Below are 24,923 nucleotides of genomic sequence, written 5' to 3' on the forward strand. Positions count from 1 at the left end.
AACAATATTAATTTTAAAAACATGCTTCAGAAGCTTAACTTCAGACAAATTATTTCTGAATCTAATTAACTAAATATTATTTAATTAGTTCAGAAAACTAAACAAAATTCCACCATAAAAATACAAAATTAATTCTACCTTCTGGACCAGAACAGGAAATTCATGAAAAATTCTCTAAAATATAGGATTTCAAAGCTGAAAAAAAGAGTGACTGAAATATATGGGGGTGCCTGGGTGGCTCAGTGGTTTAGCATCTGTCTTTGGCTCGGGTCATTAACCCCAGGGTCCCGGGATCGAGTCCCACATCACTTCTCCCTCTATCTATGTCTGCCTCTCTCTCTGTCTCTCATGAATAAGTAAATAAAATCTTAAAAAAAAAAAAAAAAGAAAATGTGACTAAGTATACACTGGATTTTTTTACGCATAAAATCAATTTCACTACATCTATGAGTTTAAAATATTCTTTTACTCACTTTCATGTACAATAACTTAAATCAGATTTAAGTAATTATTAAGCTAATCTCTGAGAGCTACTTACAATCCAGAAGGCAAATTCCCGGCTGTAGCAATACCAAAGAAATACCATATAGCCTCAACGAGGATGAGGTCAACCAAGGCCGACAAAACCCAGGAACCCAGCAAAAAGGACTAAAAATAAAACAAGAAAACTGTTACTGAAAGGAGTATTAAAAAAATAAACTTACATTTAATTAGAACCAGCTCAGGTACATTATTGTTTTAATTTGTTTTTATTATATAGAGTTTTCAAAATGAGGGTGTAAAGCCATATTGGTTAAATGTAGTATCACTTCCATAATCTCTAAGTATGGTAAAAAAAAGATGTAGCACAATTTATTTTTAACAAGTAACACACAAACCATTAAACAAAATAAGTGACTAAAATTTTATTGAAGTTAAAATCCTAATAAAAATTTGTATTAGCCACTCACACCTGATATTATCTATTAACACTATCATTATTATTTTACTATGCAAGTGGCTTAAATTTAAAATTTTTCTTTGGCTAATATCTATGCTCCAAATAAGATAGAGGATCATGTAATTAAAAGATAATTGTTAATAGTAATACCTACCTTAATGAACACAAACTTAAAACTATTTAAAAATAAGAAAACAAAAAACACTTTTTCCATAACCTAAGTAGCAAAGGTAAAATACATAAAAACTTACTGCAAATTTTCTGCTTCCATATCTTCTTTCAAATATCCTAAAATTATAAATAAGCAGACTACTGCAGAAAGTATCTTTCAAATCAAGGCAAATTATTCTTCCACATATCAACCTCCAAATCTAAATGGGGATTCAAAAAAGAATAATGAGTAAGATTTGTTCAGATTTCTGCCTTAGCAAATTTATTACATTTACTTTATACTGCTTATTTTTAATACTCTAATAAAAATCACAATGAATGCACAAAAAGAAAATCCTCCATGTAAGTGGGTCCCCACCTGTACAGCACAGGTGCTCATATAGCAGGGCATTAGAAGGGGACTCTCGCCTATGTGGCCAGATAAACCAAATTAATCCCCCAAATCAGAAATGTATCAGCTAGGGACGCCTGAACAGCTCAGTGGTGGAGCATCTGCCTTTGGCTCAGGGTGTGATCCCAAGTCCAGGCTCCCTGTTGGGAGGGGCCGGCTTCTCCCTCTACCTATGTCTTTGCCTCTCTCTGTGTGTCTCTCATGAATAAATAAATAAAATTGAAAGGAAAAGAAAAGAAAGAAAGGTAGGTATCAACTTGTAGCTAAAGGGCCCTTATGTTCCTTTATAGCAGTGGTTCTCAGAGCTGACCACTTACTAGAATCCCCAGAGAAATACAAAAAAAAAAAAAAAATCAAAAACAAAAACACCAACACCCAGGCCTACTACTAGATTTTTCTTTTTCTTTGTTTTTTTTAAAGATTTTATTTATTTATTTATTCATGAGAGACACAGAGAGAGAGGCAGAATCACAGGCAGAGAAAGAAGCAGGCTCCACACAGGGAGCCCGATGTGGGGACTCAATCTCGGGACTCCAAAACCACGCCCTGGGCCGAAGGCAGGCACTAAACCGTTGAGCCATCCAGGGATCCCCCTACTAGATTTTTCAACTCAGTTGGTCCAAGGTGAGATCTAGGCGTGTGTGTGTGTGTGTGTGTGTGTGTGTGTGTCTGTATGTGTCTAGTTTATTCAGGTAATTCTAACGTGCAACCAGGATCCAGAAGTGCATTAGAGCAACTGAAATAATACAGAAGCAATATTATATTCTGACAGAAAGCAGTAATTTGGATAAATAACTGAAAGACTTTCAGAGGAACTTGATAAAGTCAACATAAGCAATGGTATTAATAACATCACTATGAAGAAAAGATGTCAAGAGAGTATTAGGCTTAAAATGGCTAATCAAGTATAAAGAAAAGGTAGTAAAAAAAAAAAAAAGAAAAAAAAAAAAAAAGGTAGTAGGTTATACACCATAATTTGCACTAACACACTGTGATATTGTAAGTTATGATAAGAAATATAGATTTGGGGGAATCCCTGGGTGGCTCAGCGCTTTGGTGCCTGCCTTCAGCCCAGGGTGTGATCCTGGAGTCCTGGGATCGAGTCCTACATCAGGCTTCTTGCATGGAGCCTGCTTCTCCCTCTGCCTGTGTCTCTGCCTCTCTCTGTCTCTGTGTCTCTCATGAATAAAAGCTTAGAAAGAAAGAAAGAAAGAAAGAAAGAGAAAGAAGAAAGAAAGAAAAGGAAAGAAAGAAAAGGAAAGAAAGAAAAGAAAGAGAAATACAGATTTGGTCTTCTTTTTTTTAAAGATTAATTTATTTATTCATGAGAGACACAGAGAGAGAGGCAGAGACACAGGCAGAGGGAGAAGCAGCCTCCATGCAGGGAGTCCAACGTGGGACTCGATCCCGGGTCTCCATGATCAGGCCCTGGGCTGAAGGCAGCACTAAACTGCTGAGCCAGTCACTGCAGCTGAGTGCTGCCCCAGATTTGGTCTTCACTCTCATTTCTGGTACAGAACTCTTAAAACCCTTTGAATTTCCTAAATGATGAAAGCCAGAAAGGTGGCTTTTTTTCTATCAATGTGTAACTTTTAGATGTACCTCAGAATGGGGGCTGGTTGCCAGGGGAACCAACCTTGGGATTAAAGGGCCTGGAAATTTCAGTTCCACCCTCCCTCTGACCTATCTACAAGGGACAGTGAGGGACTGGAGGTTGGATCAACTGCCAATGGCCAAAGTCTCCCTAAACACCCGAGAGGACAGGGTTCAGAGAGCTTCCAGGTTAGTAAGTAGCACCTCAGAGAGACCACAGAAGCTCCGTGCCCTACCCCTATTCCTTGCCCAATGCATCTCTTCCATCTGGATGGTCATCTGTGTCCTTTATCCTATCCTTTTATGATAAAGAGGTAATCCAGTAGGTAAAATATTTCTTTGAGTTCTGTAAGCCACTCTAGCAAACTAATCAAACCTAAGGAAGGGGTCATGGGAACCTCTGATTTAAAGCCAATCAATCATTAGTACTAGTAACAACCTGGACTTGCAACTGGCATCTCATGTCCAAGGGGGAGATCATGGTAATCTCTAATCTGTTGCCAGTTGGTCAGAAGCACAGGTAATAACCTGGGCTTTGCAACTAGCATGGAGATGGGGGCAGGCAGCCTTCACCTGTGAGATCTGATGCTATCTCCAGGTAGACTGTGGTAGGATTTAGTTGAATTGTAGAACACCCACCTGGTGTCCAAAAATTTCCTGGTGCTGTGGGGAAAGCTCCCACTCCAGGATTGGTGCCAGAACATCCCTTTTATGCTCCAACTCACCAGTAAGACCCAGCACCAGCATCTTCAAAGAGATCAGCCCATAAATCTCAAAAGCCATAGAGTCCTGCTCTTCCCAGAAATAAAAACCCAAGAGAAATTTCCTACTTGGTATAACCACCACTATAAAAGTAATTCAGAGATTCACAATATGTTAGAGCTGGAAGAGCTTAGATCATTTAATCAACACTCAAACTTGGAATATAAAGCTTTGAAATGTTAAGTACGAATATGTTTTTTAAAATGTTAAGAATGCATACTAATGATAAAAAACAGATTTAATATTGTTTTTCTTTTGAAGTTGTAAATTGCATTTCCATGAGTAAGACATGAACGCGAGATGTGCCTACTAGAGAAAGGAAATACTGCTTTGTTAACCAGCTTTCCTGCAACTAGAAAATTCACTTCTAATGAATTATGAATAATAATATTTCTTAAAAGTTAGAGGCTTTGAGGGACTAAAAATAGAAGAGAAGAAATAGCCAATCAAGAAAAAATTCTGCCTTCTCTCCTCATAAATAAATGCCAATGAAGTAGAGCTCACCTGGAGGTCTTCCTTGACTGCTTGGAGGTCATACACAAAGAACCTCTGACAGTGTGGCAGGAGAAGGGCCAGCAAAAGGGACAGGGCACTGGGGACCAGCAGAAGACTCTTAGACAGAGGTGCCTTATCTAGATGGAAAAAGAAAACTTCTTTCAGAATGACTGACTTTAAGATTTAAAAAACCACTTGAGTGAAAAGCAAGAGAATTCACTTCTTTTGTGTTAGAATGAAGACAAAGTTCACAAACTCTAGAATTTATTTCTTATTAACGTATATTTTCAAAACCTTTACCTGCAGAGGTATGTGATCAAAGGGCACTGGAAAACAAGTGGAATTTTCAGGCAAGGGGTCATTGTCATTTGGCTCTCACATGAGACCAAACCAAGTTTACAGCCAGTAACTCCCACACGATACTTTTCAGAAAACGGCCACCAGAGTGTGAAGAAATAGAGGAGTATGTTTTCTGCTAAATTGACTGGTTAGCTCCTGAGCATCTATGAGATTCACACACAAAAACAATTATTCAAAAAATTTAAAAAGCAGTTAAAAATGCTACCATTGCTGACTGCAGTGGCATGCTGAGATTTTCCACCAGAGGTACCACTGGGGCCCAAGTCAGTTTTCCACTGGAGAGCCTCCTCTAAGTCTTATGCAGCCTTCAAGTTGCAGCTCAATTTCCACTTCCCTCCATGAGTCTCAAGGAACCAAATTTTAGCCTCAGGGGCTTTTACCCCACTCTGCACCCTTGTTTCTAGGTACTGTTTGAATAATCAGGGTTTTATACTTGTTTTGCCTTCCTAACCACATTCCTGAGGGGAGGCCACCTGCCTTTTCTTCTCTATAGTGGTCATAGAGCCTAGAGCAGTTCCTTGCACATATGAAATGTTCAGGTCAACAGGTAAACCAGAGGAAAAGTATCACCAATGGCAACATTCTTAGATCATGTGAGGTACACTTTAATTGTATTCATAAGAAATTCCCTGGGAGTGAATATACTAGTTACAGTTGGTAATGTGGTTATCACACCCGTTGAAGTGTACAAAAATAGACCAACTGTTTCCTTTCTGGTAAGGTCTTGCAAACATCTAAATTGGAACCATACTATCTTTATGACCCAGATGCAATCAAGGCACAAGGCACTAAATAAAAACTAAGAGAGGTCCTCATGGCCGAGCACCACACAAGTACAGGAGAGCACTGTGGCTGTGAGCTTGACCACTAACTCTATCTGCCCACCTGTAAAATGAAGAGAAGAAAAACTACCTCAAAAGTGTAGGAGAAGCAAATGAAATAAAGGATGCCTACAGGCCAGAGGGCTCCTGCCACCACCCACACCATCCAGGAGAAACTGTTTCCTTCGGGACAGGTGAGCTCCTTCATCTTTCTGACAGGATGCAAGACAGAGCAGGGATGATACCGCTGCACCCTGAAGGGCCAATGAGGATCTCATTTCCTCCTTCAACCTGACCTTTCCCTATCCTTAAGAGATGGGCCCCAACCTTCCTGCCTGCCTCTGCTTTACCAGCTCCAGAGCAACTCGAAATTCCTAGAGGAAGTCACACAGCTGAGCTACAAGATCTCCCTGCAGGTTCATGGTCTCAGATCTCAACACTCTCCACCAACCAGCATTTCTACGGCTTTTCTCCAACTTCTCATTTCACACGGTCTCCTCCTTTCTTTTCAAACATCTCTACGCAACACTTCCACCTGAGCTTACATGTTGCCAAGTAAAGAAATGAATGATTTGCCCTGGTTTTTCTCAATCATCCCATAAAATTAGTAAGCACTTCCTACAGATCACACATCATCCTATGCCCCTAGGGTACAGCAATTAAGGACAGACAAAGTCCCACTTCTCTGTGGCCTAGACAGGAGAGAAAAGAAAATACACAAAATGAGGTAAATGTGTATTGTGTCAGAAGGAAATAAATGCTAGAGAAAAATTAAGCAGGATAAAAAAAGTGTGGCTATTTATCCACCACGAATTTCCTGATCTCTTTCCAGATACGTGATAAGACTGCTCACTCATACGTGCCCCTAGCTAAAGTGAGGAATGACAAAATGACTACCTTTGGTCAAGTCAGTGTGATAGATGTCACTTCCGTGAAGACACCTGCAGGGCAGTGAATGGTGTTTGCCTCTGCCAGTGCTCAAGATGGTAGCTAGGCCATCTGACAGCTCTCGGAGTTGAAGACAGTGTGAAGACCACCCAGGGGACTTGCAACAGAGGCATACCTTCAATGAGAAGTCTTGTCGAATTAGGCCCCCAATATTTTGCAGTTGTTGCTACTGCAGCATAACTCAATCTAGCCTGATTTAGGGGAAAACAGTGCTGGTGGGAAAGAGGGTATTATTTTACATAGGGTGTTTAGAAGGCCCCTCTGATATGGTGAGATTTGAGAAGGGACCTGAGAAAATGGGCCTTGCAGATATCTGGGGACTGTTCTTGCAGGGGAAACAGCAAGTACAAATGCTCTGAGACAGGAACATGCTCAATATGATTAAGAAGCAACAAGGCTGCCAGAGGCAGCTCAGAGCAAAAGAAGCACAAAGCAGACAAGTAGGATAGAAGGTCAAAGAAGTGGGGTAGCAGCCCTGTAGGCAAGCATAAGGATTTTAACCTTTTCTATAAAAGTGACGGGATGCTTTTAGGAGATCTAAGGGGAGGAGTAATATGATCAGACATGTTTCCAAAGGATCATTTTGGTTGCTATATTGAGAAGAGATTACAGGAAGGCAAGTAGAAGAAAGGAGACTGGTTAGGAGGCTATCATGATAATCCAGGCAACAGATGAAGATGGCCTGAACCATGGTGTTCTAGGTGGGGGTAGTTAAGAGTGGTCAGAATCAGGATGCAGTTTGAAGGCACAGCAGGCAGGATTTGCTGGCTGACTGAATGTAAAGTATGGGAAAATGGAGAAGTCAAAGATGACTCCAAAATTTTTGTTCTGAGCAACTGGAAACACTGTTTACTCTTTACTAAGATGGAAAATGCCATCAGCCTTGCCCTTACCAGGCATACAAAATCTGGTCCCATCTTGCAAAATAGTCCCAACCCCCATCCCTAACCCCACTTGTCAGGGCTCTACCCTCTACCCGGTTACTCAAAGTAATCAGTCCACAAACTGCTAGCAGTCCACAGAGGTACAGAGTTTGCACCAGGATGTGACCAGCACACTGTATCCTTCAGGAAGAAAGTCCTGCTCTGGAAAAAAAAAAAAAAAAAAAAAAAAAAAACCTGAACATGTGCTTTGCTCAAATGTCACCTTATTTGTGACTACCCCATGTAACTAACTTTCTATCCCCATTGTTCTGGATTATTTTTTTCACAGCCCTTATCAACAACCTACTTATTGGTGACTCATCAAATCTATGATTCAAAATGACTGTAAGATACACCATTATTATAGGTGTCACTAAAAAAGAAATACTGCCTTATAAAATTATAAGATGTTATTAATTATAAAGTACATCCAATTTTAGAATCACTAAAACATGAAAAATCCAATTCAGAACCAAGAAATACACTTCTTTGTGTATTGCTTCTTGAAGGCAGTAATTCTGTCTGGGATATTCATTGTTGCAGTATCCCCCATGCCTAGAACATGATCTGGCTCATTAAGGCAGTCATTAAGTGTTTAATGAAAGGTGACTGACACATAAGAGGTGCTCAATAAATACTGGTGGAAGCCACCCCAGTGTCCATCCACAGATAGGTAGATAAACAAAATATGGTATACACATCTAATGGAATAACATTCTGTCCTAAAAAGGAAGGAAAATCTGGCACATGCTACAATATGGACACACCTTTCAGACATTACGCTGAGTGAAATAAGCCAGGCACAAAAAGATAAATATCATATAACTCCACTTATATGAAGTACCTAAGTAGTCAAACTCATACAGACAGGAAGTAGAATGATGGTTGCCAGGGGCTAGGGGAGGGAGGAATAGTGAGTTGTTCAATGGGTATAAAGTTTCAGTTTTGCAAGATGAAAAGAGTTCTAGAGATAGATGCACAACAGTGTGAATGTACTTAATGCCACAGAACTGTACGCTTAAAAATGGTTAGGATGTCAATTTTGTTAGATATATTTTACCACAATTAAAAATCAAGACTAAAAAGAAACAAAATAATTACTGAGTGAATAACTGATCCTAATTTATACAATCATTTTAATCCTGTCCAGGCCTAAACAAATCCCTAAAAACACAGATCTGGTAACTTAAATTGAGTCCTCTTCTTAGGATGAACAAAAATCAGATCTCAAGAGTCTATGCAGAAAGCAACAATATACAAATGTCCAAGAAGTCCCACATTACAGGATAAGTATACAATATTACTACAGACAACAAGATTTAGTGATCAACTCATGATCCGTACAGGTCATTATATGAAAATTTTACCTAGGGCAGCCTAGTTAAAAATTACACTAATAAGTAATCTGTCACTATAAGTAGGTTGTCAGCAGTATAGCGCCGCCTTCAGCCTAGGGCGATCCTGGAGACCCAGGATCTCCCTCTGCTTGTGTCTCTCCCTTTCTCTCTCTCACTCCTCTCTGCATTCTCATGATTAAATAAAATCTTAAAAAAAAAAAAAAGAAAAAGAAAAAGAAAAAGAAAATTTTAACTAAAAAAAAGGAACTTTAAAAAGTTATTAAATTCTCATTAATAACATGCATACTTAAGTGTTGACAGATAAAGTGGCTACAAATTTTTTGAAATGCATCAAAAAATAAGATGGATTGCAGCGCCTGGGTGGCTCAGTTGGTTGAGCATCCAACTCCTGATCTCAGCTCGGGTCTTGATCTCAGGGTCAAGAGTTAAGGCCCTGTGTTGGGCTCTGTGCTGGGCATAAAGCCTACTTTAAAAAAAAAGGGGGGGGGGGTGGGACTGATGAAATAGAGGGATGGATATGTGCCACAACAAATATAAGAAAATGTTAATTGTAGATTCTAGATGGTAGGTATATGATGTTCCTGTACCATTCTTTCAACTTTAAGCATGTTTGAAAATGTTCATAAGAAAACATGGAAGGAGGGCACACAGTGAATCACAGAATTTGAAAACTGAGAAAGAAGCTGAAAATACATGAAGCAATAAGTGATAGGAATGAAAAAAAGAAAAAGATAAATCCACAAATAAAGCTGGATACTTCAGCACTCCTCTGTCTAGAATCAATAATGTAAGTAGAAAAAAAAATCAGTGTTATGGACTGAATTGTATTCAAAATTCATGCCTCCCAACACTCAATGTGGATACATGTGGAAACAGAGCCTTTGAAGAGGTAAAGTTAAGTGAAGTCATAAAGGTAGGGACCAAACCCAGTCTGTCCATATAAGAAGAGACACCAGTAATATAGACATACAGAGAAAATACCATATGAACATACAGGGAGACAGCCACCTACAAGTCAAAGAAGGAGGCCTCAGGAAAAAACAAACTTGCCAACACCTTGATCTTGGACTTCCAGTCTCCTAACCTGTGAGAATATAAACCTCAGTTATCTAAGCCAGGCAGTCTGTGATATACTGTTATGGCAATCAATAAAAATATATAAGACTTGAAAAACAACATCCATCACTTTGACCTGATTGACTTTTAGAGAACACTTTACCCAAAAACAGCAAATTACATTTTTTCCCACGTGTATATGGAACATTCCCTCCAAAAGATCATATTCTAGGCCATAAAACACACCTCAATAATATAAAGAAATTAAAATCATTCAGAGTATGTTCCCTGACTATAAGAGAATTAAACTAGGAAACAGAAAGATGGATGGAAAATACTCCCAAAATTTGAAAATTAAACAACATACTTTTTAAAAATATTTTCATTTATTTGAGAGAAAGAATGAGTGGGAGGACGGGCAGAGGGAGAGGGAGCAGCAGACTCCCCGCTGAGCACAGAGCCAGATATGGACTTTATCCCAGAACCCCAAGATCACAAGACCTGAGCCAAAATCAAACACTTAACCAACTGAGCCACCCAGCTGCCGCAATCCATCTTATTTTTTGATGCATTTCAAAACAACATATTTCTAAACGATATCTAGGTCAAATGGAGTGATACGGGAAATTAGGATATATGTCAAAGACAATGAAAAGTGAAAGTACAGCCAAGTAAAATGTGTAGCCTAAAAATAAAGCAGTGTTCAAAGGTAAACTTAGAGAACTAAATGCTTATATAGGAAGAGAAAGGTCTCAAATGATGATATAGACTACAAGCTTTAAAAAAAAATAGAAAAAGAAGGGTAAATTAAACCCCTAAGCAAGCAGATCAAAAGAAATAACATATGAGCAAAAATCAGTGAAATAGAAAACCAATAATATATATAATAAAGTCTATAAAACTAAAAGCTAATTCTTTGAGAATTAATCAATGAAATTGATACCCCTCTAGGAGGATTGATCAGAAGAAAAAGAAGATACAAGTACCAGTATCAGCAATGAAGGAGAAGACATCACTACAGATGCCACAGACATCAATAGGCTAATAAGGGGTTGCACGACATTGTAAAATGTAATTCATGCCAGTGGACTGTACAGTTAAAAATGGTTAGAACGGTAAATTTTATGTATGTAGTTTTTATCACAAATAATTTTGTAAAAAGATAAGGGAGTATTAGACATAAAATTCTATCCCTTAATTTGACCACTTAGACAAAACAGACCAATTCCTTGAAAAATATACTCTACCAAAGTTTACTCAAAAAGAAATAGATAACTTGAATTATAAAAATGAAGACATTGAAAAAAAAAAATGAAGACATTGAATTTCTTAGTTAAAAGTCTTCCAACAAAGAGTCCAGGCCTGAGGGTTTCATTGAACAATTCTACCAAGTATTTAAGGAGGAAAGAGTACCAATTCTCCACAAACTCTTCCACCATAAAGAGGTGAAACGCTTCCCAATTCATTTTATGAAGCCAACATTATTACACTGATATCAAAACCAGACAAAGGCATTAAAACTGGAGACCAATATTTCTTAGGAACAGAGAAGCAAAATTCTCAACAAAATGTTAGCAAACTGAATCCAGCTACATAGAAAAAGGATAAAACATCACAACAAAGTGAAATTTATATTAGGAATGCAAAGCAAGTCAATGTACTTCACCAAATCAATAAAGTTTAACCATGTAACTCTATTCACAACCTGTACAATTATCTGCTTATTCTACAAAGTCCATTTTTGTCAACTCAGTCAAAACAGGCCACTTACTGTTGTGTAGTTAATGATAACTATCTCCTTGATCAAACCTTACTACTAATCCTATCCAAAATGTATTGAGCACTTACGAAGTGCCAAGTCCTATATACAGCACTTACGTATACTACCTTGCTCCTAACAATTGCACCTCAGGACCTTTACACTTGCTACCCAAAATGTTCTTCCCAAATCCAGCTTTTCCTCATCATTCAGTCCTCATTTCAAACAGCATCTACTCAGACTGGCTTTCTCTCCTGACTTTATTGTTCTGGAGCACACTATCCTGTTTTATTTACTAAATTTCTTGTTTGCTTACTTCTTTGTCTGTCTCCTTTATCACAATGTGAACTCTATGAAGGCAGGGTTCCTGTTTGTCTTGCTCTGCTATATTCCCATACCCAAAATTGCACCTAGCACATAGTAGTGTTTCAATGTATTTGGTGAATGAATAATGTAAGGTAGAAACTACTCTCTGCAAACTAACACATGAGAAAACTGCAACTCAAAGAGAAGCTACCTGCCTGTGATCACAAAATGTCTTAGTCTGGGTTCCAATGAAAGTAAAGGGAAAGACAAAGGTTTATAGGCAGGGAGTTTATTTTGGAATGTGATCCCAGGGAGCAGGAATGAAGAACATAGGGAATCAAACAGGGAGAGTCAATGCAAGGATTCATCATCAAGCTGGCCACCACTATGAGTGACAATGTTTCTCTTTTTTTTTTTTTAAGATTTTATTTATTTATTCATGAGAGACACAGAGAGAGGCAGAGACATAGGTAGAGGGAGAAGCAGGCTCCTCAAGGGGAGCTTGATGCAGGGCTTGATCCCAGGACCCCTGGGATCACGTCCTGAGCCAAAGGCAGACGCTCAACCACTGGGCCACCCAGGCATCCCGACAGATGTTTCTGACAAAGGCTTGATCCTGCAGGATTTTCTAAGAAGTCTTGAAAATATATCTCAGAATTATCACCTGGCAAACAGAAAAGCATTTTTATCTATCATCCCTCAATAGTGTAGAGAGGCCATAGAAAAGAAGTCCTGTGGGAGGAACAAATAGGCTTTAGCAAACTAGACTGGCTAATCCAAACAAGACTATAGAAATATATGGAATAAGAGGTGAGGTTGAGTGCACTGAAATGCTGTGTAGTATAAGATATCTGCTGTACTGGTTAGGGAAAGATAGACCCAGGTCCTAACCCTGGCAATCCAGCTGCAAATAAAACTGCTTCCTATGTTGCACTGCCATAGAACTCTAGGGCTAAAAGGGATTTTCAACTGAATGGTAGGTTTTAAGTGAAAGACATATACAGTCACAAACATCAGTAGTAGAAATTAAAGTGGTGTCTTGTGTAACTAAACTAAATGCAATTGTGAATAGAGATATAAAGACTGCAGTTGGGGGAAGGTGCAACAGAGAGCAGTGGGTACTTACCAATGCTGAACTGATCAAAAGTTTTAAAATATATGTAAACCCTTTGATCCAAAAAAGTCTACATTAACCTAGGAATTTAGCCCAAACTAATTATCATGGATATGCACAAAGATTTTGCTACAAAGATGTTCATCACAGCAATATATATAATAGTAAAAAAAACTAGAAACAACATGATGTCCAGTAGGAAAATGGGTAAATTATGTTCTATCCATAAAATGAAATAATATTCAATTTTAAGTAGCAGAAAACTATTTCATGCCTTGGAAACTGTTCCTAAATAATAAGTGCAAAATATTTCTAGCAAGATTATTATATAATAATACTTTTAAAAATAGTACATAAATAGTACATGGGTATTTTTCTAAGCATCTATCAAAGTATAACCAGTGATAATCTCTGAATTATCTGTTCATAGAAGATTCAAGTTTTTTTAAATAAAAATCTATTTTAAGAATTCAAAAAAATAATTTTTGTTAACTAGCTATTAATTCAATAAAAAGTTTCATTAAATCCCTACACACTGAGATAAGGCAAGTCACTAGCAATCATTCTAGCCTCTCTCTGAATAGAGCCAGGAAGTGGTTCATATATGAAGTACCCAAACAGTGATCAAATGAAAGTTTAAAAAAAAAAAAGTCACTTCTCTGCAACAGGTCCTACTACCTCTGAAAATAAACATGTTACAAATTTTGAGAATAACAGACAATATATTAATCTAAAAGTAAAGATGCAAAACATCTAGAGCCAAGATAATATACAACAACAAAGTTTAAGATATTTTGAGGGGGTCATTCACCTCTTTGGTATGACCAAAGAACACAGCCATCTCTTTGTGGCAATGAATAGCAATCAGGCTTTGGTGACTATGTATTATCCCAAAATAATTATTACAGTATATGTGGATTACTTTACACTAAGCACTGTGTTTTAACAAGCACTTTCTGTGTAATACCATCTCAGTGAATGCTTACTGTAACCATGAGGCAGCAATTAGTTATCTGCATACTCTACATGAAAAACAGATTAGAGGGGCAGCTGGGGGGTGGTTCCGTGGTTAAGCATCTGCCTTTGGCTCAGGTCGTGCGTGATCCCAGGGTGCCAGGATCAAGTCCCGCATGAGACTCCCCATGGGGAGCCTGCTTTTCCATATGCCTATGTCTCTGCCTCTGTCTCTAAAAAATAAATAAATAAAATCATTTAAAAAAAGAAAGAAAGAAAAATAGGCTTAGAAAGGTTATATAACTTGCCCAAGGTCACAGCTAGTTAGTTGAGGGGCTGAGATTTAAACCCAGTTCTGCCTGATTCTACAGGAAAAAAAAAAAAAAAAAAAAAAAGATTTTCTAACATGGAACAAGGAAATATGGTATCTTGATATCATGGTCCATGGTCCAAAGAGATTTTCATTATTACTATTTTTTGTATTTTACACATTATCTTTTTGGTTCCTCAAAAAGTTAAACACAGAATTACCATATAACCCAACAAATCTACTCCTTGCTATATACCCAAGAGAACCGAAAACAGATGTTCAAACAAAAATCTAAATATGCACATCAGGGGGATCCCTGGGTGGCGCAGCGGTTTGGCGCCTGCCTTTGGCCCGGGGCGCGATCCTGGAGACCCGGGATCGAATCCCACATCAGGCTCCCAGTGCATGGAGCCTGCTTCTCCCTCTGCCTGTGTCTCTGCCTCTCTCTCTCTCTGTATGACTATCATAAACAAATAATAAATAAACAAAAAAAATTTAAAAAAAAAAAATAAATAAATATGCACATCAGCATTATCATAAGAGCCAAAAAGTGGAAATAATCCCAAATGTTCAACAGACAAATGGATAAATAAAATGTTGGTGTATCCTTACAACAGAATATGACTCAGTCAACAGAGGAATGAAGTACTGATGCGTGTTTCAGTATGGATGGACCTTGAAAACATCACATTCACTGAAAGAAGGCAGCCACAAAAGCAACATACTGCATGATTCCATTTATAAGTAATGCTCAGAATTTAAAAATCCACAGAGACAGAAAGCAGGTTAGCAGTTGCCAGAGGAAGGGAGGTGAAGTGACTACTTAACGTGGGTACTGGGTTTCTTTTTGGGGTGATAAAAATGTTCTGTTATTAGATAGTGAGTGGTAATGACTGCACAACAATGTGAATGTACCGAAGTCAATAGGTGAACACTACAAAATGGTGAATTCTGTGTCATGTGAATGTTACTGAAATAAAAATAAGCGTTTTTTCCATACTGAAGACACTAACCACAGGTCTTGCAGAGCTTAGCCATGTGGGCTGTTACAGAAGCATCAGAGCTAAAGAGAAACAGGAGGGGCGGGACTGGGGGGGAAGAAAAAAGCAGCAGCCCAGCAACTACGCCGGTCCCTGCAAGTCAGTCATGTAAAAATACACTCATCAAAAACCCCAGTGTGGTTCACACCCCAGAGAGGAGAGACCACCATATCCTATCATATTGGTTTTCCTATTTCTGACCACTTGAACTTAAAACTTCTCAGGGTTCACAAGAATGGTGTCTCATGAAGTAAGTTCCTTAAGGTTTTTCATCAGAAAGGGGCTAGAGCAAAAATAAGTATGGAAGTCCACAACAGTGCACTTCAAGGGCCACCTTCTGCTGCCATCATGATTTCTTCTTTGGCCTATGAGAAAACTAGAAGAAAGCTCAATCCTCACTAAGTTAGGGAGGAACGAGTGTCTTTTGCTGACATCTCAACAAAGATTTCCATAAAATTGCCTGGGAATCAAAAGGCTCCAACTTTATTTTTGTCACATTCATTTCCTATCCACATTCATCCTCATTTACGGAACAGAACTGAAGGATACTGGGCACCTGCCACACTGACTGCTCCTCACGTAGGTCACCAGACAATTTGGCAGAGTGCCTGGCTCATGAGGGCAGCCAATAAACACTGGTTACTGGACCAATGCTGGTAAATTTATCAGGAAAATGAATAGAAGAAATGACAAAGAGTTTCTAGAAAACAACAACAAAACCCTCTAGATACAAAATATATTCTAAATCTAAAATATTTAGACAGTGTAATTTGGGGGTGGGGAGGAAGCAATAAAATTTAAAAAGTTCTAAAACAGAACCTAACACAAAGGCTTACATGCCAGAGAAAAGTGTGCCAAATGTGCAAGTCATCAACAATGGCATTAGTCACCTATGCTTTTATTTTGATCCTGCCACTACCTCAGGTTTATCCTTTTTAGGAAGATTTTACACAAACATAATGCCTTTCAAAAAAAAAAAAAAAAGAACAACCCAACATTAAGCCTTTCATTAAGCATAAAATGTAGTGATTGTTAAAAGTGCTAATTAGAAATAGCACTTAAGTTAGGGAGGAACGAATGTCTTCTGCTCGTTTAATAGGGAATGTAATTATAATGAAATAATAATTTTGAAAACCAAATAAGAAAACCAGAAATTTATCACAGAGGATAAATTATTCAACTGTAAGAATGACTCTGAAAAAGTGAATCTGTAGATAGTTCTTTTTTTTTTTTTTTTTTTTTGTAGATAGTTCTGAACCCTGCAATAAACTGTAAAACAAAACAAAACAAAAAAAGTAATTTTAGAAAAGGGGGAAATGTGTGGTTATTGGCAAGGAAATCCATTCAAGTACCTAAAAAGGCCAAGCAGGAGTCAGTGAAACAGGAGAAGTAGATGGATTTCTGTCACATAACAATTCAGTCTCGATGTTGCCAGATATAAGCAAAATCTGGATTTTTATCTTTAATACTCCGACTTTAAACTATTGGGAAAGTAACTCTCTTCTCCACCCCTGTACCCTCACAAACAACACATGAATCATACAAAACACATCTGTTAGCCTATCAGCTTTCAAAGCCTGGTCTAGAAAATCACCAGAGAGGTGGATGTCTACCAGACAAATGCTAATTTAAGAGAGGGCTGAGCTGTAAAGGCCAAGTGAGAGCAAAGTGTAGCCAGTAACAGCGTCCTGACAAGCCACAGATGGTTCCACATGTTCAAAGACCCAATGAATCTTTGAATGAATCAATGCAACGTGACAAGGACACCACAGCTACAAAGATATACACTAGAACATCTGAGAAGACAAATGGGAAACGGAGTTACCTAGTCAGCAGACGTTTAAACACATACTAAATGGATCTATTTTGGGAAAGGATGCAAACAGAACAAATATCCACCAGGTGGGAAAACTCAAGTCTGACTTTAAATCTTTGAGGATCTAATGAACCTCTTCCACTCATGTCTGATGGAAAATCATAAGAGAACCAAATTTAAAATCTATTTGTTTGGATTTTTACATGGTCTTTGGGCACCTAATCTGTGTGTGAACAGACATGCAACTGACATCTCTAAACCCCTCCTACTGAGATTGGCTAGCTAATGGGGCAAAAAGCCCCACTTAAACTCTAAGCACTAGGACTAATTCTAAATGGACTACAGAATCAAACAAAAGCAATGAAACCAAAAAGATAGCTAGATAAAATTTCAGTTCAAGATGACAGACTCCTACACCTGTCCACTTTTCCTCCCTTCTAAAGTTATACTGAAATAGAACAACCCTCAAAATACCAGAGAAATGTCTCCTTCCAAATGAGTCCAGGGAACTAATCAATCAATAAGAAGACCTGGGGAGAAGCATGAGCAGCAAGAATTACTCATCAGAATAATATAAATTATTCATAAGAATATTTTTCAAACTTCAGTCATTCCCATTGTCGCACCATATTGCTATATCCCATATCATGTATCCTATTATTTAATATTTTCTTCAAATCATCATACTATGATTTAGTTAAACATTTTAATTGAAACTTAGAATTACTACAATAAATGGAAAATGAGTGTCACTTTGTCATCAGTAGGTGGTAACTACAAAAATAAACACACTTTATTAAATTCTAACTAATTTTACTGCTGATAGAAAGACCTGGGTCTGCCTCCTGTTCTCTGCTACAATAGGAAACTAGCTGCTCTCAGAGAGGTATTTCAGACTAGTTCCTAGCTGAGACTTGCTCTTTGATGCAATCAAGACAAAAAACTTTCTGAAAGGGAGTCATCATCTTACCTTTGTTTCAATGACACTTAATGTTGGACCCACATCCTGTTTAAACCATGTCCAGTGGTTTCAACCTCACATGTGTAGAGGTGACAGCTAGGCCTGCAGGCCTTTCCACAAAACCCCGCCCCTAGACACACTCTCTCACGTTTCTTCCCACACTTGGCCATTCACTCAACCACTCCAGTTGGAAAAAAGGCTTTACCTACAAAATAAAATCCGAGAAATGCTCTCCAAAGAAAGGGGGCAAATCACTTCAGGAGGACCCTGAGAGGGCGGGAAGTCTGAGAAAAAGTACAGAAGAGCTTGGGGCAATATCAAACTCCCAAAGCAGATGACAGCCTGGGTGACAGGCAATGGAAACAAGAGGGGGGGATCCCTGGGTGGCTCAGGGGATCCCTGGGTGGCTCAGCGGTTTAGCACCTGCCTTTGGCCCAGGGCACAATCCTGGAGTCCCGGGATCGAGTCACACATCGGGCTCCCGGTATGGAACTTGCTTCTCCCTCTGCCTGTGTCTCTGCCTCTCCCTCTCTCTCTCTCTCTCTCCCTCTCCCTCTCTCTGTGTGTCTATCATGAATAAATAAATAAATAAAATCTTAAAAAAAAAGAAACAAGAGGGGCTAGAGGGTTTACATAAGATGGAAATTCACAGAAAGTGCCAAGCCCGCCTAATTCTGCTGCCTGCACCAGCTTCTCACCCTCCCTTGCCCCAAGGCCTGCTTCCCATCTCTGCGCCCTAGATGGAGACCAGCTTATCCACATGCCCCACATACTTGAGCAGAGCTCACAATCAGCCCTGACGTTTAAGGTATGGGCCTCGTGGAGAAATGACCTAGACCTACCCACAAATAGAGAGAAACCCACACCAACTACTTACGAATTCTTTCACTACATACAAGAGTAGCCAAGCACGTATCTAGAAAGCTCACTACCTGTGTCCTCTAGATGAAAGTTTACTCCAGGAGAGTGTCCTTGGCCTCAGAGAAAAAACATAGAGGAAGTCAAGAAAAAAATGATGTAACCTTCGAGAAACAGCAGGAATGGAGTTGAACTTAAAGCAGAAGAACTACCAGAAGTGATTAAGAGACTCCTTGAAACAGCACAGGTTTTCTGATCTGGTCTCTCTTTCCTCCTGACTCCAATCACACATCTTGGTTCTATCATAAACATACAATCATAGTAACATAAATAGGACTATTGGTTTTGACTTTCTACATAAAAATCAACTAACTGATAATGCATGAAAGGCTTCATCACCATTACAAAACAGACTGTAGGGAATCCCTGGGTGGCTCAGGGGTTTACCTGCCTTTGGCCCAGGGCATGATCCTGGAGACCCGAGATCAAATCCCACATCAGGCTCCCAGCAAGGAGCCTGCTTCTCCCTCTGCCTGTGTCTCTGCCCCTCTGTGTGTGTGTGTGTGTGTGTGTGTGTGTGTGTCTTTCATGAAAAAATAAATTCTTAAAAAAAAAAAAAAGACTGTAAACATGGCATATACAGAACACAAACAAGGAATTAGAGTACAGAAGAGGTACACACGTTCTTGATCTAGTTTTTCATTATCACAATAGAGTCTACCAATCATGGCAAAAATTGATAAATCACAAAAAGGAGTTTCCTCCATTATTTAAAACTATAAAGGTAACCAAGGAGTAACTAAAACAAAAGTAAAAGATGAAGGAGATGTTGGAGGTATGGAAATTCCTCATCCTTCATTATGTGGAATCTATAAACAGAATCTCCAGTAGTCAACAAATTAGTAGAGGCATAAACACGTCATTCAAAGCTATAATAGAAGCAGCAAAGAAAAAGGAACTTAAAAGTGGTTACTCCTAGTGAGGAAAATTCATATGATATCCTTATTTAATTATTTTTACCATACACTTATATTACTCATAGTAATCACACACATACACAATTCATAGAGAAAAGTAATCTACAAGAATATACTCCATACCATTGCTGGCAATGAGAGAGAATTTCACATTTTGTTTTTTACTCTCCTGGACTGTTCGTATTTGTACCAGCAGTATATAGTACCTTCATAATTAGGTAAAAAGATACAAAAATGTTAGATGAATATTCAACAGATCTCAGAGGCTTAGGGCCTGATAAAGAATAAATTTGGCCTAATAAAATTTATGAGCTAAATATCTTTATTTTAATGACTTATTTATGAAAAATTTATATGAAAAAATTCATGAATAAAATTAAAAAGCAACTGATAAGTGGTTAAAATATGTATAACATACACCAAGACAAAAGCTAATACTTTACAAGGTTTTTATAAATCAAGTTAATAAAATACTAATATTCCAGTAGAAAAAGAATGAGCAAAGCACATAAGCAGTCAAATCTGTTCAAAAACTATATTAAAATGGCCAGTAACACAATAGCCAAACTGTGGAAGGAGCCTCGGTGTCCATCGAAAGATGAATGGATAAAGAAGATGTGGTTTATGTATACAATGGAATATTACTCAGCAATTAGAAACGACAAATACCCACCATTTGCTTCAACGTGGATGGAACTGGAGGGTATTATGCTGAGTGAAATAAGTCAATCGGAGAAGGACAAACAGTGTATGTTCTCATTCATTTCGGGAATATAAATAATAGTGAAAGGGAATATAAAGGAAGGGAAAAGAAATGTTGGGAAATATCAGGAAGGGAGACAGAACATAAAGACTCCTAACTCGGGGAAACAAACTAGGGGTGGTGGAAGGGGAGGAGGGCGGGTGTTGGAGGGGAATGGGTGACAGGCACTGAGGTGGACACTTGACGGGATGAGCACTGGGTGTTTTTCTGTATGTTGGTAAATTGAACACCAATAAAAATTAATTAAAAAAATAAATAAATAAATAAAAAATAAAATAAAATGCCAGTAAAAATGAAAGAGGAAAAAAGTTCACTTTCCCAGATATTCAAAGAAATGCAGATTAAGGCAACAATAAAATGCCATTTTTTCATCTCTCAAGGTGCAAAAATTATTTTAACTTATCGTGTTCCACTGTTACAAGTTTGGTGAGAAAGATATGCTACTGAACTGCTGAGAAGTGTGAAGTAAAATTTATTTACTTATTTGAGAGAGAAAGAGTGCATGGGGAAGGTGCGAGGGGAGAGGGAGAGAACCTCAAGCAGACTCCCTGCTGATCGTGGAGCCTGACTGGCGGCGGGAGGGGGGGGGGGGGCTCAATTGCAGAACCCTGAGATCATCACCTGAGTGGAAATCAAGAATCAGATGCTCAAATGACTGAGCCACCCAGGTGCCCCTGTGAACATTTCTTCAGATGAAGTCAAAGAGATGATCAATAACTTTTTTTTTTTTTAAGATTTATTTATTTATTTATTCAGAGAGAGTGAGAGAGAGGCAGAGACACAGGCAGAGGGAGAAGCAGGCTCCATGCAGGAAGCCCCCTGACACAGGACTCAATCCCGGATCTCCAGGATCACACCCCGGGCTGCAGGTGGCACTAAACCGCTGTGCCACCAGGGCTGCCCAATGATCAATAACTTAATTATAAAGATGTTCAGCACAACACTGTTTAAATGGGAAAATGCTGGAGAAAAACAATTTAATATAACATAGTCTTTCAGAGTTATAATTCTGTATCTAAGATAATTTGGGGGGAGCCAACAAATGCATATTTGAAGGCCATGTCTGTGTAAAACTACATACACATACATGTAGGCATATATACATGTGTGAGAGAGGAAAAAATGCACAGGAAAGCACTTGCATGAAAAAAGTCTAAAAGACTGAGCAATAAACTATGGTGATGTTTATTTAAATGGGGGAGTAATTATATGGTACTATTTCTATGTTATGATTTATATAATTTTTAAATTTTTGGCAGCCAAGCATGTCTCAATTTTGTAATAAGGCAAAACTGTCAGAAGTCAACTTTGAGCATTATTAATGATAGGAGGCAAATTCATTTAAACAGATTAAAGAATACAAAACTGTATACAGGTCCAATTTTGCTTTTAAAAAATGTTCATACATATACATACAGGCCTAAAAAACTTGTACAAAACCAATATGTAAGTAGGGATGAAGCCTGAGCAGTACAGACATTCAACTTTATGTTTCTTCCTTACAGTCCCAAATTTTATACAATGGAAAACCATGCCCTCTAGTCTTAGAGACAAAGAGTAAAGTTAAATCTCTTTGTTGCAGGGCCTCTAAGGGTCTCAGAAGCACTAATCTGCCTTCTCAGTCTTTAAGAAACAGTCTACCTGACAACATTAGGACCACACTCCCCTACAGAACACTTTCCAAAGAATTCTGTGCTCTTTCCACTCTATCACACTACATTCAACGGACTAAGATGATATAACACTGGGAAATGTCTGAAAACAATGGCAATATAACTTACAAAATCTTAAGACAAATATCTGGGAAAGAGAATAATGATTTAAATGAAGGTTAAATTACAATTCTCATTTATAATCATGATTTAAATGAGGGTGAAAACTTAAGCAATGTACAGAACAATGACTCTAGGTGATAACATTGTATTGTATACCTGAAATCTGTTGAGAGTAGACCGTAAATGTTTTCACACATACATACACACACAAAGATAACTATGTGAGGTGATAGATACATTAATTCACTTGATTTCAGTAATCATTTCACAACATGTACATATAACAAAATGTCACATACAACATATATATATATATAAAGCTTTTGTCAGTTAGATCTCAATAAAGCTAGTAAAAATAAACTAAATAAGGGGTGCCTTGCTGGCTCAGTCAGAAGAGCATGCAACTCTTGATCTCAGGGCTGCAAGTTCAAGCCCCACGTTAGATGTAGATGTTACTAAAAAATATAAATAAATCTTAAAAAAATAAACATTGTAATATTCAATGTAAAAAATAAGCTTAAAGCAATTTAAAAAAAGAAAAAACTCAAGCAGCCCCATACTTCAAAAATGCTGGAGTAAATTATTTACAAGATACTTTTTTTTTTTTTTTTTTTTAAGAGATGGAGAGCAAGAGAGGGTGAGGGGAGGGCAGAAACAATCTTAAGTAGGCTTTCTGGCTGGTGCAGACCCTAATGTGGGGGCTTGATCCTACAGCCCTGAGATCATGACTGAGCCAAAATCAAGAGTAGGACACTTAACCAACTGAGCCACCCAGGCGCCACAACAAGATATTCTTCAGCATATTATACTCATTAAAATTCTATAGAAATATACTTTTAACATAGCATGATTTAAGATAGGTCCCATCTTCATTAATACAACTGAGACAATTTGAGAATGGAAGAAGGCAGATAGTAACTTGACTAATGAAGGAAGAAAAGGGAAAAAGGAGAAAATGCAAATAATTATAGTTCATTAGCAATGACAAGAAGATCCTAATTAGGTCATGAACTATCCCTACTGAAAGCCAAACTAGATCTTGGTTCCGCCTTAGGAACAAAGAGGGAACAGAGGGAGACTGGGGTGGGGGGGGGAGGTAAGGGTTTAAAACAACAGGTAGAACACAGGAGCAGGTGCAAGGGGAGGAAGGAAAAGCAACAGTATTGCAGCTTCCAAGGACTGGGAAACCAGCTCAGCTGCTAAACTGAACTATTATCTTAGTCACCAGACTGACTATCTCAGTGGTCAGGAGACATAAATATAAATAAACTCCCTTAAGTCTGTGAAGCAGTAGTGTGCATTCATTCAGAACAGAATGGACTCAGATTGTCTAGGTTCAAATTCTATTTTTTTAAAGATTTTATTAATTTATTTGATAGAGAGCACTAACGGGGGGAACAGCAGAGGGAGGAGGAGAAGCAGGCTCCCACCAAGCAGGGAGCCTAACATGGGGCTTGATCCCAGGATCCTGAGATCATGACCTGAGCCTAAGGCAGACGCCTAACTGACTGAGCCACATAGGTGTCCCTAGGTTCAAATGCCAACTCTGCTTCTTACCAGCTATGTGATCTTAGTGAAGCTACTTAAATGTCTGTGCCTAAACTTTCTTATCTGCAAACTGGGGATAATAATCCTAATACCTCATTGTTCTGAGAATTAAATGGGTTAATATATGCAAACTGCTTAGAACAGAGCCTAGTAGTAACTGTTACATAAGCAATGTGTTACATAAATGAAACTTAGACTGTGACAGAAATAAAACCAACAACTTATTATTATTGATTGAAAATTCTTAAGAAATCATATAGATACACAGAATCCTCATTTAGATTATGATTCTTTCCCCCAGGTATTTTTCCTAATGCTTAGAATTTATATTGCCATTGCTCCTAGCATTTTACTTAAACCTAGGCAAACCTGGATTCAGATCCTAGCTCTCTGACATACTAGCTATGTGATTTTGGACAAATTATGTTCTGAGCTTCAAAATGTTCATTTGTATAGCAAAAACAGAACAACAGTATGTAGCATTACTCTGAAAATTAAATGTAATAACTTTTTTAATGTAATAACTTTAGTAAAGCAATCCTTTCTCTCTTAAATTGCTGGTGAAGTTATACATACCATCCTTTAGGGTTGGAATTTGGCAGTATGTATCAAAAGTTATAAGAGAATACGCTTTTTTTTTTTTAAGATTTTATTTATTTATTCATGAGAGACACAAAGAGAGAAAGAGAGGCAGACACATAGGCAGAGAGAGAAGCAGGCTCCCTGCAGGGAGCCCGATGTGGGACTCCATCCCAGGTCTCCAGGATCACACCCTGGGCCAAAGGCAGGCATTCAACCGCTGAGTCACCAGGCTTCCCAAGAGAATACTCTTTATTTACTTTTCTTTCATTTCTAGAAACATCTGAAAATTAAGATGCTCTAAGCATCACAATAGGGAGAAAGAAAGAAAGAAAGAAAGAAAGA

General features: G+C 38.2%; 1 protein-coding gene across 1 annotated transcript in view; it reads right to left on the reverse strand.

The window, feature by feature from the left end:
- UBAC2 (UBA domain containing 2) overlaps positions 1-24,923 on the reverse strand; it is a 175,791-nt gene that overhangs the window by 139,339 nt on the left and 11,529 nt on the right. The window contains exons 2-4 of the mRNA XM_041731112.1: positions 4,362-4,489; positions 1,192-1,311; positions 539-648 (exon numbers count right to left, since the gene is read on the reverse strand). Of these exons, the coding sequence (XP_041587046.1) occupies positions 539-648; positions 1,192-1,311; positions 4,362-4,489 (358 nt within the window). The remainder of the gene's footprint in view (positions 1-538; positions 649-1,191; positions 1,312-4,361; positions 4,490-24,923) is intronic.

The sequence above is a fragment of the Vulpes lagopus genome, chromosome 16 (assembly GCF_018345385.1).
Source record: "Vulpes lagopus strain Blue_001 chromosome 16, ASM1834538v1, whole genome shotgun sequence".
NCBI lineage: Eukaryota > Metazoa > Chordata > Mammalia > Carnivora > Canidae > Vulpes > Vulpes lagopus.